At 46.0% G+C, this 14,160-nt stretch overlaps 1 protein-coding gene across 3 annotated transcripts in view; it reads right to left on the bottom strand.

Annotated features, from left to right (window-relative positions):
• Positions 1-14,160, bottom strand: part of LOC126175491 (F-box/LRR-repeat protein 2) — a 708,226-nt gene that overhangs the window by 92,399 nt on the left and 601,667 nt on the right. For all 3 annotated transcript variants that reach the window (XM_049922311.1, XM_049922313.1, XM_049922312.1), the window contains one exon: positions 11,567-11,723. In XM_049922311.1, the coding sequence (XP_049778268.1) occupies positions 11,567-11,723 (157 nt within the window). The remainder of the gene's footprint in view (positions 1-11,566; positions 11,724-14,160) is intronic.

Raw genomic sequence — 14,160 nt, 5'->3', positions numbered from 1 at the left:
TTTTCTGTACAGGTTCCGGATCTCTCGGAACGGAGGTGACGCAAAACTTTTTTTTATGTGTGTATATGACAGACTTTTGGTCTCCAAAATTGTCCTAATAAGAGAGCTTAAAATGTGGTCGATAATTTTTAAAGAACAATTTGGCTTCAACGGTGTCGGTCTCTAGTGCGATCAACGACCCTTGCTGGAAGCGGCATTTTTCAGCCACTTGGAGTGCTTACTGGTTGCAGCGACCTACGAAATACCATTACTGAAACGGGAGCGAAATGTTTGGCGTAATAAGTATAGAATCACACAGGTGTCGCATCGGCCCTGATTTAAAAATATACAGATCTTCGATAAAACGGTATTTTCAAAGATAGCAAAGAACGTATTTTTACTCTGTTGCCAAGCAATCAATATAGGGTTACATGCTTCCCAAGTAACTCTTTCGGTACGAAAGATAACCTTCCGAGTCATATGCGCTGTTCTGTGCATTGTCCTTTCTACAAGAGACCTAGCTTGGAAGTAAATTTAAAGGTCCTCTGTTGAGTCTGGAACTGTATGAGGGATGAACTGAACTCCATGCAGTTATTTCATCTGTGAAGCCTGTTTGGGAGGTTCAGTTGATGGATTCGTGTCTCGACCCAGAATTTCTTTTGCACATGTGCCGATCTCTTCATCTCAGGGTAGTACTTGAACTAACGCCCTCAATCATTTATTGGATATATTCGAATCTCTGCCTCCCCCTATTGTTTTTGCCACCTACGGCTTTCTTTAGTACCGTGGAAGTATTTTTAATTATGTTTAGACACAGTCCTCTCATTCTGTCCCGTCCTCTAGCCAGTATTTTCAAATACGAGGGCTATTCGGAAAGTAAGATCCAATCGGAAGCGGTATTGAAGTTTTGCACAAATGTGTTGGGTAGTGTCCCAAGTGTGCCCGTCGATCGCGTCAAGTCACCCTTTCCAGTTTTGAGCAAACACAGAACACGTAAAGGTGCCTAGAATATATTGTCTCCCAGTAAGTATGAGGGCCTGGTGAGAGGTTTCGCCAGATGTCATGGAGCCCACATAACATAACTCTCATGCGTTTCCTTCTTCATGACAATTCTAGGCCGCACTCTGCAGGGGCAATGAAGAGACAGCGTTTTCGATGGAAAGTGTTGGATCGCCCACAACACAGTCCGTAATTGGCTCCTTCTGAGAGTTATCTCTGCTTACATGAATCGCTGGCTATGAAGACAACATTTTGGCACAGACAACGAGCTGTAGACCAGTGTACAGAATTAGCGGAAAGCACAGGGGACTGTCTTCTATGACGAAGGTATTGGAAAGTTGATACAACGCTACGACAAATGCCTAAGTCGGAGCAGTAACTATGTAGAGATATAGCTGGAAGGTGTAGCTACTTGTAAATAAAACATATTTCAATTTTCACAGTGGCTTCCATTTCGCGAGTCATCGGACATTACCTTCCGAATAGCGCTCATGTTTCTTTCCTAGCCTATTCTGTGGAGAATAAAGTCATTATTAGTTCACTCATTTTGAGCATTCTTCTGTAACACCACATCGCAAAGGCTTCGGCTCTCTTCTTTTCCCGGCGGAGGTTCGAGTCCTCCCTCGGGCATGGGTGTGTGTGTTTGTCCTTAGGATAATTTAGGTTAAGTAATGTGTAAGCTTAGGGACTGATGACCTTAGCAGTTAAGTCCCATAAGATTTCACACACATTTGAACATTTTTTTCTTCTTTTCCGGTGTCCCCACAGTCCGTGGTTCACTGCTATGCCATTCCATGGTACGCATGTACATTCTCAGAAACTTCCTCCTCAACCTAAGGCCTGTGTCGGACACTAGTAAATTTCTTTTAGTGATAAATGTCTTCTTTTTCCGTGGTAGTCTGCTTCTGATAACCTTCTCTCTCCGTTGGCCATTATGTGTTATTTTACTTGCAAATTAGCACAATTCCTTCAGTTCACTTATTACGTAACTGCCAGTTTTGACGCTAGGTTTATAGTCAATCTCATATTTGCCATTCTAATTATTTTCATATTTATTTGGTTTAATCTTACTCTACAGTATGCGCTCAACAGGCTGTTCATTCGATTCAGCAACTCCTACACTGAAGAGCAAAAGAAACTGGTACACCTGCCTAATATCGTGTAAAGCCCCGAGCGAGCAGGCAGAAGTGCCGCAACACGACGTGCCATAGACTCGACTAAGGTCTGAAGTAGTGCTGGAGGGAATTGACACCGTGAATCCTGCGAGGGTGTCCATAAATCTGTAAGAGTACGAGGAGGTCGAGATCTCTTCTGAACAGCAAGTTGCAAGGCCTCCCAGATATGCTCAATAATGTTCATTTCTGGGGAGTCTGGTGGCCAGCGGAGGTGTTTAAATTCAGAAGAGTGTTCTTGGAGCCACTCTGTAGCAATTCTGGACATGTGAGGTATCGCACTGGACTGCAGGAATTGCCCAAGTGCGTCGGAATGCACAATGGATATGAATGTATGCAGGTGATCATACAGGATGCTTACGTATGTGTCACCTGTCAGAGTCGTATCTAGACGTATCAGGAGTTCCATATAACTCCAACTGCACATGCCCCACACCACTGCAGAGCCTCCACCAGCTTGAACAGTCTCCGGCTGACATGTAGAGTCCATGAATTCTTGAGGTTGTCTCCATACCCGTACACGTCCATCCGCTCGAAATAATTGGAAACGAGACTCGTCCGACCTGGCAATATGTTTCCAATCATCATCAGTCCAATGTTGGTGTTGATGGGCGAAGGTGAGGCATAAACATTTTTGTCATGCAGTCAGCAAGGGTACACGAGTGGGCCTTCGGCTCCGAAAGTCCATTTCGATGATATTTCGTTGAATGGTTCGCACGCTGACACTTGTTGATGGCCCAGCATTGAAATCTACAGCAATTTGCTGAAGGGTTGCACTTCTGTCACGCTAAACGATTCTCTTCTGTCGTCGATGATCCCGTTCTTGCAGGATCTTTTACCGGCCACAGCGATGTCGGAGATTTGATGTTTTACCGGATTCGTGATATCCACGGTACGCTCGTGAAATGGTCGTATGGGAAAATCACCACTTCATCGCTACCTCAGATTAGTGTGTCCCATCACTCGTGCTCCAACTACAACACCACGTTCAAACTCCCTTAAATCTTGATAACCTGCCATTGTAGCAGAAGCAACCGATCTGACAACTGCTCCATACACTTGTTCTCTTACATAGGCGTTGCCGACCGCAGTGCCGTATTCTGCCTGTTTACATATCTCTATATTTGAATACGCGTGCCTGTACCAATTTCTTCGGAGCTTCAGTGTATAATTCTTGCTCACTTTCACCGGGGATGGTAACGTCTTCACAAATATTTTTATTGACATCATTCCACTCTGAGTTTTAATCTCACTCCTAATTCTTTTTTCTTAGAGCCGTCATTGCTTCTTTGATGTAGAACTTCAACAGTGAAGGAGAAACACTGCGCCCCTTCCCTTCGCCCTCCCAGCACTTCTCTGTTGGTGCTCCATCCCCATTGTTTCCTCGTGGCTCTTCTGCAAACTGTATACTAGGTGAGAAAACCGACGTTTCCAGGGTATTTATTTATTCGAATCTTCTATTAGTCCATCTCGTCTTCCCTCCTCCCTCTGTCCATCTCCTCCTTTCCCCTCTCTCTGCCCATTTCTTACTCCCTTAGGTCTGTCTATGTCCTCCTCCTACTGTCTGTTCTATCTTCTCCTTCCCCTTCGCTGTCTGTCAATCTCCTCATCCTCTGTTCTCTCTCCACCCTACCACACTCACCCCAATAGTAGGCTGGTGGCTCTTACCCCTACAGTATTTATTTCCAGATTGTAATTAACATAAATATGTACCAAATTTGTTTGAAATCGTTCCAGGGGTTTAGGATGAACTTTTTACCCGTGGTTCAAATGGCTGTAAGCACTATGGGACTTAACATCTGAGGTCATCAGAGCTCTAGGCTCAGAACTACTTAAACCTAAATAACCTAAGGACATCACACACATCCATACCCGAGGCAGGATTCGAACCTGCGACTGTAGCAGCAGTGCGGTTCCGGACTGAAGTGCCTAGAACCACTCAGCCACAGCGGCCGGCTTTACCCGCGGCTTTGCTCACATACGCACATGTTAAACATATTTCACGCATGTTTAACATATTCCACTCGTATTTGCATGAAAGTTGGAGGTCTATGATTCTTCTGGGTGCATGCACAAACTCTGAGTCAGAGATCTTATTATCGCGAGTAGTAGCGAGCGAGCAGTTGTCGAGGGCAGACGGAAGTGGTCGGACGCAGGGTGCGGTGGAGAGAAACCGCGCTGCATGAGAGATCGCAGACTGCCGTGATAGTGCTAGTAGCGCCGGAGGTGACTCTGGTATTAATTGAGGATTTTCTGGTAATTTGCCTTTTCGCTGAACGTACTTGTTGGCTGCTCGCGCACTGAAGGAATTTTCTCAGATTTATACAGGGTGTTACAAAAAGGTACGGTCAAACTTTCAGGAAACATTCCTGACACACAAAGAAAGAAAATATGTTATGTCGACATGTGTCCGGAAACGCTTACTTCCCATGTTAGAGCTCATTTTATTACTTCTCTTCAAATCACATTAATCATGGAATGGAAACACACAGCAACAGAACGTACCAGCGTGACTTCAAACACTTTGTTACAGGAAATGTTCAAAATGTCCTCCGTTAGCGAGGATACATGCATCCACCCTCCGTCGCATGGAATCCCTGATGTGCTGATGCAGGCCTGGAGACTGGCGTATTGTATCACAGCCGTCCACAATACGAGCACGAAGAGCCTCTACATTTGGTACCGGGTTTGCGTAGACAAGAGCTTTCAAATGCCCCCATAAATGAAAGTCAAGAGGGTTGAGGTCAGAAGAGCGTCGAGGCCATGGAATTGGTCCGCCTCTACCAATCCATCGGTCACCGAATCTGTTGTTGAGAAGCGTACGAACACTTCGACTGAAATGTGCAGGAGCTCCATCGTGCATGAACCACATGTTGTGTAGTACTTGTAAAGGCACATGTTCTACCAGCACAGGTAGAGTATTCCGTATGAAATCATGATAACGTGCTCCATTGAGCGTAGGTGGAAGAACATGGGGCCCAATCAAGACATCACTAACAATGCCTGCCCAAACGTTCACAGAAAATCTGTGTTGATGACGTAATTGCACAATTGCGTTCGGATTCTCGTCAGCCCACTCATGTTGATTGTGAAAATGTACAATTTGATCACGTTGCAATGAAGCCTCATCCGTAAAGAGAACATTTGCACTGAAATGAGGATTGACACATTGTTGGATGAACCATTCGCAAAAGTGTACCCGTGGAGGCCAATCAGCTGCTGATAGTGCCTGCACACGCTGTACGTTGTACGGAAACAACCGGTTCTACCGTAGCACTCCCCATACAGTGACGTGGTCAACGTTACCTTGTACAGCAGCAGCTTCTCTGACGTTGACATTAGGGTTATCGTCAACTGCACGAAGAATTGCCTCGTCCATTGCAGGTGTCCTCGTCGTTCTAGGTCTTCCCCAGTCGCGAGTCATTGGCTGGAATGCTCCGTGCTCCGTAAGACGCCGATCAATTGCTTCGACCGTCTTCCTGTCGGGACACCTTCGTTCTGGAAATCTGTCTCGATACAAACGTACCGCGCCACGGCTATTTCCCCGTGCTAATCCATACATCAAATGGGCATCTGCCAACTCCGCATTTGTAAACATTGCACTGACTGCAAAACCTCGTTCGTGATGAACTCTAACCTGTTGATGCTACGTACTGATGTGCTTGATGCTAGTACTGTAAAGCAATGAGTCGCATGTCAACACAGGCACCGAAGTCAACATTACCTTCCTTTAATTGGGCCAACTGGCGGTGAATCGAGGAAGTACAGTACATACTGACGAAACTGAAATGAGCTCTAACATGGAAAGTAAGCGTTTCCGGACACATGTCCACATAACATCTTTTCTTTATTTGTGTGCGAGGAATGTTTCCTGAAAGTTTGGCCGTACCTTTTTGTAACACCCTGTATAATAATGCACTCAGAGTCATATTCGTACCTTTGTTGAGGCCAGAAACGTGTATTGAATATAGACATATTGGAATAATTAAAAGTCTCTACAACGTTTGTAAGCATTTAAATCATCAATTTTCTGAATAAAGTAAATTAAAAGCCTTTATTGGTTTCTTTCATATTTCTTTACATCGTTTGTTAATTGACCAAACCCCTCCTGATCATTCAGTTTCTATATATAAAAGTAGGGCAGTAATTGTTGCAATTAATCCATGCATTGCAGTCTCCACGGATCGCAGTATTGTTTTTTGAAATATTTTAGCATGTTGCTGATTACGCAGTTGCAGCAGCAAGACGACGTAAGTTGCCTGTTGCGTTCATCAGCATTGCAGAACAGCTGTTAGGAGACGTTAGAGAATATTTTAACACTCGCAGTCAGATGGTTGAGAACTGATTTCTTTTATAATTCGTGAAAAAATTAATTAATTTTCTGTTCCTATTCCATTTTTTTATGATCAGAATTACTTTATTGTCAGAGTCGGAATGTTACACCCATATTTCCGTACACCTTTAAAGTAATATGCCCGACTGGTTTCATGCACACATGTTTCACCTGTATGTCCAGTGAATTTCGCCCTGCTGTTTGATTTCCACCTAGCTTAATGTTTATGACGTCGTATCTCCTGAACTATGTACACAGTGATATATTTTTCTAGGTACATTCAATGTAATATGTGTGTACTGTCTACGAAATGTATTGCGAACAGAGTTAACAGTAAATAAGTAATAAATTTTAAAAAAGACGTCATGCATGATGCGGCACTTTCTCACGCATATCAGTGTTCATGACGTGTTATACACTGAACTATATGTCTATCAGCGGCATATGCGGATACTGTCTGCGAAATGTGTTGCGAATAGAATCAGTAGAAAAGAAGTAATAAATTAAAACGTAATGCATGATGCCGCAGTTTTTTTTCGCATCTTAGTATTTGATGTCATGTCTCCTGAACAAAGAGTCATTCAGTGATATACACTCCTGGAAATTGAAATAAGAACACCGTGAATTCATTGTCCCAGGAAGGGGAAACTTTATTGACACATTCCTGGGGTCAGATACATCACATGATCACACTGACAGAACCACAGGCACATAGACACAGGCAACAGAGCATGCACAATGTCGGCACTAGTACAGTGTATATCCACCTTTCGCAGCAATGCAGGCTGCTATTCTCCCATGGAGACGATCGTAGAGATGCTGGATGTAGTCCTGTGGAACGGCTTGCCATGCCATTTCCACCTGGCGCCTCAGTTGGACCAGCGTTCGTGCTGGACGTGCATACCGCGTGAGACGACGCTTCATCCAGTCCCAAACATGCTCAATGGGGGACAGATCCGGAGATCTTGCTGGCCAGGGTAGTTGACTTACACCTTCTAGAGCACGTAGGGTGGCACGGAATACATGCGGACGTGCATTGTCCTGTTGGAACAGCAAGTTCCCTTGCCGGTCTAGGAATGGTAGAACGATGGGTTCGATGACGGTTTGGATGTACCGTGCACTATTCAGTGTCCCCTCGACGATCACCTGTGGTGTACGGCCAGTGTAGGAGATCGCTCCCCACACCATGATGCCGGGTGTTGGCCCTGTGTGCCTCGGTCGTATGCAGTCCTGATTGTGGCGCTCACCTGCACGGCGCCAAACACGCATACGACCATCATTGGCACCAAGGCAGAAGCGACTCTCATCGCTGAAGACGACACGTCTCCATTCGTCCCTCCATTCACGCTTGTCGCGACACCACTGGAGGCGGGCTGCACGATGTTGGGGCGTGAGCGGAAGACGGCCTAACGGTGTGCGGGACCGTAGCCCAGCTTCATGGAGACGGTTGCGAATGGTCCTCGCCGATACCCCAGGAGCAACAGGGTCCCTAATTTGCTGGGAAGTGGCGGTGTGGTCCCCTACGGCACTGCGTAGGATCCTACGGTCTTGGCGTGCATCCGTGCGTCGCTGCGGTCCGGTCCCAGGTCGACGGGCACGTGCACCTTCCGCCAACCACTGGCGACAACATCGATGTACTGTGGAGACCTCACGCCCCACGTGTTGAACAATTCGGCGGTACGTCCACCCGGCCTCCCGCATGCCCACTATACGCCCTCGCTCAAAGTCCGTCAACTGCACATACGGTTCACGTCCACGCTGTCGCGGCATGCTACCAGTGTTAAAGACTGCGATGGGGCTCCGTATGCCACGGCAAACTGGCTGACACTGACGGCGGCAGTGCACAAATGCTGCGCAGCTAGCGCCATTCGACGGCCAACACCGCGGTTCCTGGTGTGTCCGCTGTGCCGTGCGTGTGATCATTGCTTGTACAGCCCTCTCGCAGTGTCCGGAGCAAGTATGGTGGGTCTGACACACCGGTGTCAATGTGTTCTTTTTTCCATTTCCAGGAGTGTATTTTTGTAGATACATTCGGCGGCAAATGTGGATTTTGTCTGCTAAATGTGTTGCGAACATAGTAGGTGGCGACGTGGTAATAAATTTAAAAGTCCCGCATGATGTGGTAGTTTTTCCACGCGTTCAGTGTTTATGATGTCGTACCTCCTGAACTAATTTCGTACAAGGATGCAATTTTTCCGGTACATTCAGTGATATATGTGAATACTGTCTGCAAAACGTATCGCGAGTAGAGTTGGTAATAAAGAAAAAAATGGTTCAAATGGCTCTAAGCACTATGGGACTTAACATCTGTGGTCATCAGTCCCCTAGAACTTAGAACTACTTAAACCAAACTAACCTAAGGACATCACACACATCCATGCCCGAGGCAGGATTCGAACCTGCGACAGTAGCAGTCGCGCGGTTCCGCACTGAAGCGCCTAGAACCGCTCGGCCACCGCGGCCGGCGGTAATAAAGAAGTAATAAACTAAAACGTCATGCTTCATGTGGCACTTTTGCTGCAAGAGCAGCGAATATTTAGTAATCGACAATCTTTCTCTTTTTAGGGGGGTCATCAGCGAGAAAAAGTTTAATAAAAGTTTGAAATTATGTGTAAAGTTTGTTTCGAGTCTCTAAGTGCTATCATTCTCAAATACTGAATAACTAAAGTATGGGTATTCTCGCGTCTTGGGGGTACACTGTTTTTTCATCCCACTCCCACCCTTTTGATAGGTGGAGGTTATTACCCACACAGTGATTCTTTCCATACAGTAAATGATGTGTGTACCACGTTTGGTTGAAATTGGTCCAATGATTTAGCAGGAAAGATGGAATATGCATACATACATACTGTGTGATCGAAAAGTCAGTATAAATTTGAAAACAGAATAAATGGTTCAAATGGCTCTGAGCACTATGGGACTCAACTGTTGAGGTCATTAGTCCCATAGAACTTAGAACTAGTTAAACCTAACTAACCTAAGGACATCACACACATCCATGCCCGAGGCAGGATTCGAACCTGCGACAACTGAATAAATCACGGAATAATGTAGAGAGAGAGGTACAAATTGACACACATGCTTGGAATGACATGGCGTTTTATTATAACCAAAAAAATACAAAAGTTCAAAAAATGTCCAACAGATGGCGCTTCATCTGATCAGAATAGCAATAATTAGCATAACAAAGTAAGACAAATCACAGATGATGTTCTTTACAGGAAATGCTCAATATGTCCTCCATCATTCCTCAACAATAGCTGTAGTCGAGGAATAATGTTGTGAACAGCACTGTAAAGCATGTCCGGAGTTATGGTGAGGCATTGGCGTCGGATGTTGTCTTTCAGCATCCCTAGAGATGTCTGTCGATCACGATACACTTGCGACTTTAGGTAACCCCAAAGCCAATAATCGCACGGACTGAGGTCTGGGGACCTGGGAAGCCAAGCTTGACGAAAGTGGCGGCTGTGCACACGATCATCACCAAATGACGCGCGCAAGAGGTCTTTCACGCGTCTAGCAATATGGGGTGGAGCGCCATCCTGCATAAACATCGTACGTTCCAGCAGGTGTTTAGCAGTCAGGCTGCGGATCTACATCTACATCTACATGTTTACTCTGCAATTCACATTTAAGTGCTTGGCAGAGGGTTCATCGAACCACAATCATACTATCTCTCTACCATTCCACTCCCGAACAGCGCGCGGGAAAAACGAACACCTAAACCTCTCTGTTCGAGCCCTGATCTCTCTTATTTTATTTTGATGATCATTCCTACCTATGTAGGATTGGCTCAACAAAATATTTTCGCATTCGGAAGAGAAAGTTGGTGACTGAAATTTCGTAAATAGGTCTCGCCGCGACGAAAAATGTCTTTGCTTTAATGACTTCCATCCCAACTCGCGTATCATATCTGACGCACTCTCTCCCCTATTACGTGTTAATACAAAACGAACTGCCCTTTTTTGCACCCTTTCGATGTCCTCCGTCAATCCCACCTGGTAAGGATCCCACACCGCGCAGCAATATTCTAACAGGGGACGAACGAGTGGAGTGTAAGCTGTCTCTATAGTGGACTTGTTGCATCTTCTAAGTGTCCTGCCAATGAAACGCAACCTTTGGCTCGCCTTCCCCACAATATTATCTATGTGGTCTTTCCAACTGAAGTTTTTCGTAATTTTAACACCCAGGTACTTAGTTGAATTAAAAGCCTTGAGAATTGTACTATTTATCGAGTAATCGAATTCCAGCGGATTTCTTTTGGAACTCATGTGGATCACCTCACACTTTTCGTTATTTAGCGTCAACTGCCACCTGCCACACCATTCAGCAATCTTTTCTAAATCGCTTTGCAACTGATACTGGTCTTCGGATGACCTCAATAGAAGGTAAATTACAGCATCATCTGCGAACAACCTAAGACAACTGCTCAGATTGTCACCCAGGTCATTTATATAGATCAGGAACAGCAGAGGTCCCAGGACGCTTCCCTGGGGAACACCTAATATCACTTCAGTTTTACTCGATGATTTTCCGTCTATTACTACGAACTGCGACCTTCCTGACAGGAAATCACGAATCCAGTCGCACAACTGAGACGATACCCCGTAGGCCCGCAGCTTGATTAGAAGTCGCTTGTGAGGAACGGTGTCAAAAGCTTTCCGGAAATCTAGATTCTGTAACATATCGGTGTACCTCTCACCCGTCATGGTAGCACTGACGTTTTGCTGTCCAGCGCCACCTGTCGGACATTTTGTGAACATAGTTTTTTTTTGTTGTTCTAATAAAACCCTATGTCATTCCAAGCATGTGTGTCAATTTTTACCGCTCTATCTACATTATTCCGTGGTTTATTAAATTTTCAAATTTATGCTGACTTTTTGATCACCCGGTAAATCCGTTTTTATCGTTTGTGTTGCTTACCCGTCTTCCCTAAAACTAATAGTACAAAATGGAAGTAGTGTGTACCCCATATGAGAATAGAGCAATATTTGAGAATGAAGGCACCAAGTTCACGTCTCTCTCTTGTTAGCAAAGCCTCCAAACTTCCGGGCGGCGTGGGCGCTGCGCTCGGGCGACGTACCTGCATCTCGCTGAAGTCGTGCAGCTGCATGGCGGTGGAGAAGTCGAGCAGCATGTGCGTCAGGTTGGGGCACTTGTTGGCCAGCTCGTGCAGCACCGTGTGCGTGATCAGCTCGATGGGCAGCTCGATGTAGCGCAGCGACGGCCCGAACCTCACGCTGCCAACACCACACAGCAGCACCTCAGAACCCGCTCCGTGTGAGCGTAGCATCGCTACTCACAGTGCATTGTGGCTAAACTCATGTATGTGAAAGTACTGCTTAGCATCGTAATGGAGACTACCGTAATTTTCAAAAGTATTTACTGTAATCTAGGATGCTTAGAATTTTCAGTGTAGCTATCGATATTTTGTACCTATAAGTTGTTATTGCTGAGTCTGAGAATAGCTTACGCTTTCGTATATGCAGTTAACATTTTTGATCAATGATCTGATTATTTTTCTCTTGTCCTCAGTTAATGTGTAATTTACAATTAATAGTAATAATACATGGGTGAGGGGTACTTCACTGTTTTACATCATGTGAAGGTTCTTTTTGTTATGCAAACGTATGTTAATTACACTCATGCTCATAAATTAAGGATAATGCTGATATTTGGTGAAACAACGCTCTGGTGGGCGGTTTGCGGGTTTAAATCACCTCGTGGTATGACCATGCGGTGCATTTGACCTGCGGTCGTCGCACGGTGGCGCTGGCAGCAGTCCACATACGCAGAGGTGTGTTGGTGCATGTCAGAGTACGGTGCAGCGAGTAAGTGTGCAGACGTTTTCAGACATGACTGTGTGTTGAAAATGGCTCAAAGAACACATACTGATGACGTTATGAGGGGTAGAATACTAGGGCGACTGGAGGCTGGTCAAACACAGCAGCCCGCATCTCGTGGTCGTGCGGTAGCATTCTCGCTTCTCGCGCCCGGGCTCCCGGGTTCGATTCCCGGCGGGGTCAGGGATTTTCTCTGCCTCGTGATGGCTGGGTGTTGTGTGTTGTCATTAGGTTAGTTAGGTTTAAGTAGTTCTAAGTTCTAGAGGACTGTCCCATAGTGCTCAGAGCCATTTGAACCCTTTTGAAACAAGCAGGTCGTAGCACGAGACCTCCGTGTGCCACAAAGTGTGATCTCAAGATTATGGCAACCATTCCAGCAGACAGGAAACGTGTCCAGGCGCTACAGTACGGGACGTCCACAGTGTGCAACACCACAAGAAGACTGATATCTCACCATCAGTGTCCGCAGACGGCCACGGAGTACTGCAGGCAGCCTTGCTTGGGACCTTACCGCACCCACTGGAACACTTGTCTCCAGACACACAGCCTACAGACGACTGAACAGACAGGGTTTATTCGCCCAGAGACCTGCAAGGAGCATTCCACTGACCCCTGGTCACAGGAGAGCCTGTAAAGCCTGGTGTCAAGAACACACTACATGGTCATTGGTACAGTCGTCCCAGGTTATGTTCACAGACGAGTCCAGGTGTAGTCTGAACAGTGATTCTCGCCAGGTTTTCATCTGGCGTGAATCAGGAACCAGATACCAACCCCTTAATGTCCTTGAAAGGGACCTACATGGAGGTCATGGTTTGATGGTGTGGGATGGGATTATGATTGGTGCACGTACACCTCTGCATGTCTTTGACAGAGGAACTGTAACAGGTCAGGTGTATCGGAACGTCATTTTGCACCAGTATGTCCACCTTTCCAGGGCTGCAGTTGGACCCAACTTCCTCCTAATGGATGATAACGCACGGCCCGAGCGAGCTGCCATCGTGGAGGAGTACCTTGAAACAGAAGATATCAGGCGAATGGAGTGGCCTGCCTGTTCTCCAGACCTAAACCCCATCGAGCACGTCTGCGATGCTCTCGGTCGACGTATCGCTGCACGTCATCAAATCTCTAGGACACTGCAGGAGCTCCGACAGGCACAGGTGCAAGAATGGGAGACTATAACCCAGCAGCTGCTAGACCACCTGATCCAGAGTATGCGAACCCGTTGTGCGGCCTGAGTACGTGTGCATGGTGATCATATCCCATATTGAAGTCGGGGTACATGCGCAAGAAGCAGTGGCGTTTTGTAGCACATGTGTTACAGGACGGTTCTCAATGTATCACCAATACCGTGGACTTACAGATCAGTGTCGCGTGTGTTTCCTATGCGCCTATGCTATTAGCGCCAGTTTTGTGTAGTGCCACGTTGTATGGCACCATATTCTGCAGTTATCCTTAATTTATGAGCATGAGTGTAATGTTGTTGTTGTTGTGTTCTTCAGTCCTGAGACTGGTTTGATGCAGCTCTCCATGCTACTCTATCCTGTGCAAGCTTCTTCATCTCCCAGTACCTACTGCAACCTACATCCTTCTGAATCTGCTTAGTGTATTCATCTCTTGGTCTCGCCCTACGATTTTTACCCTCCACGCTGCCCTCCAATACTAAATTGGTGATCCCTTGATGTCTCAGAACATGTCCTACCAACCGATCCCTTCTTCTGGTCAAGTTGTGCCACAAACTTCTCTTCTCCCCAATCCTATTCAATACTTCCTCAGTAGTTATGTGATCTACCCATCTAATCTTCTGCATTCTTCTGTAGCACCACATTTCGAAAGC

This window comes from Schistocerca cancellata, chromosome 3, assembly GCF_023864275.1.
Source record: "Schistocerca cancellata isolate TAMUIC-IGC-003103 chromosome 3, iqSchCanc2.1, whole genome shotgun sequence".
Taxonomy (NCBI): Eukaryota; Metazoa; Arthropoda; class Insecta; order Orthoptera; family Acrididae; genus Schistocerca; species Schistocerca cancellata.
Note: the sequence above shows the minus strand (reverse complement) of the source record. Positions and strands in the feature narration are given on the sequence as shown.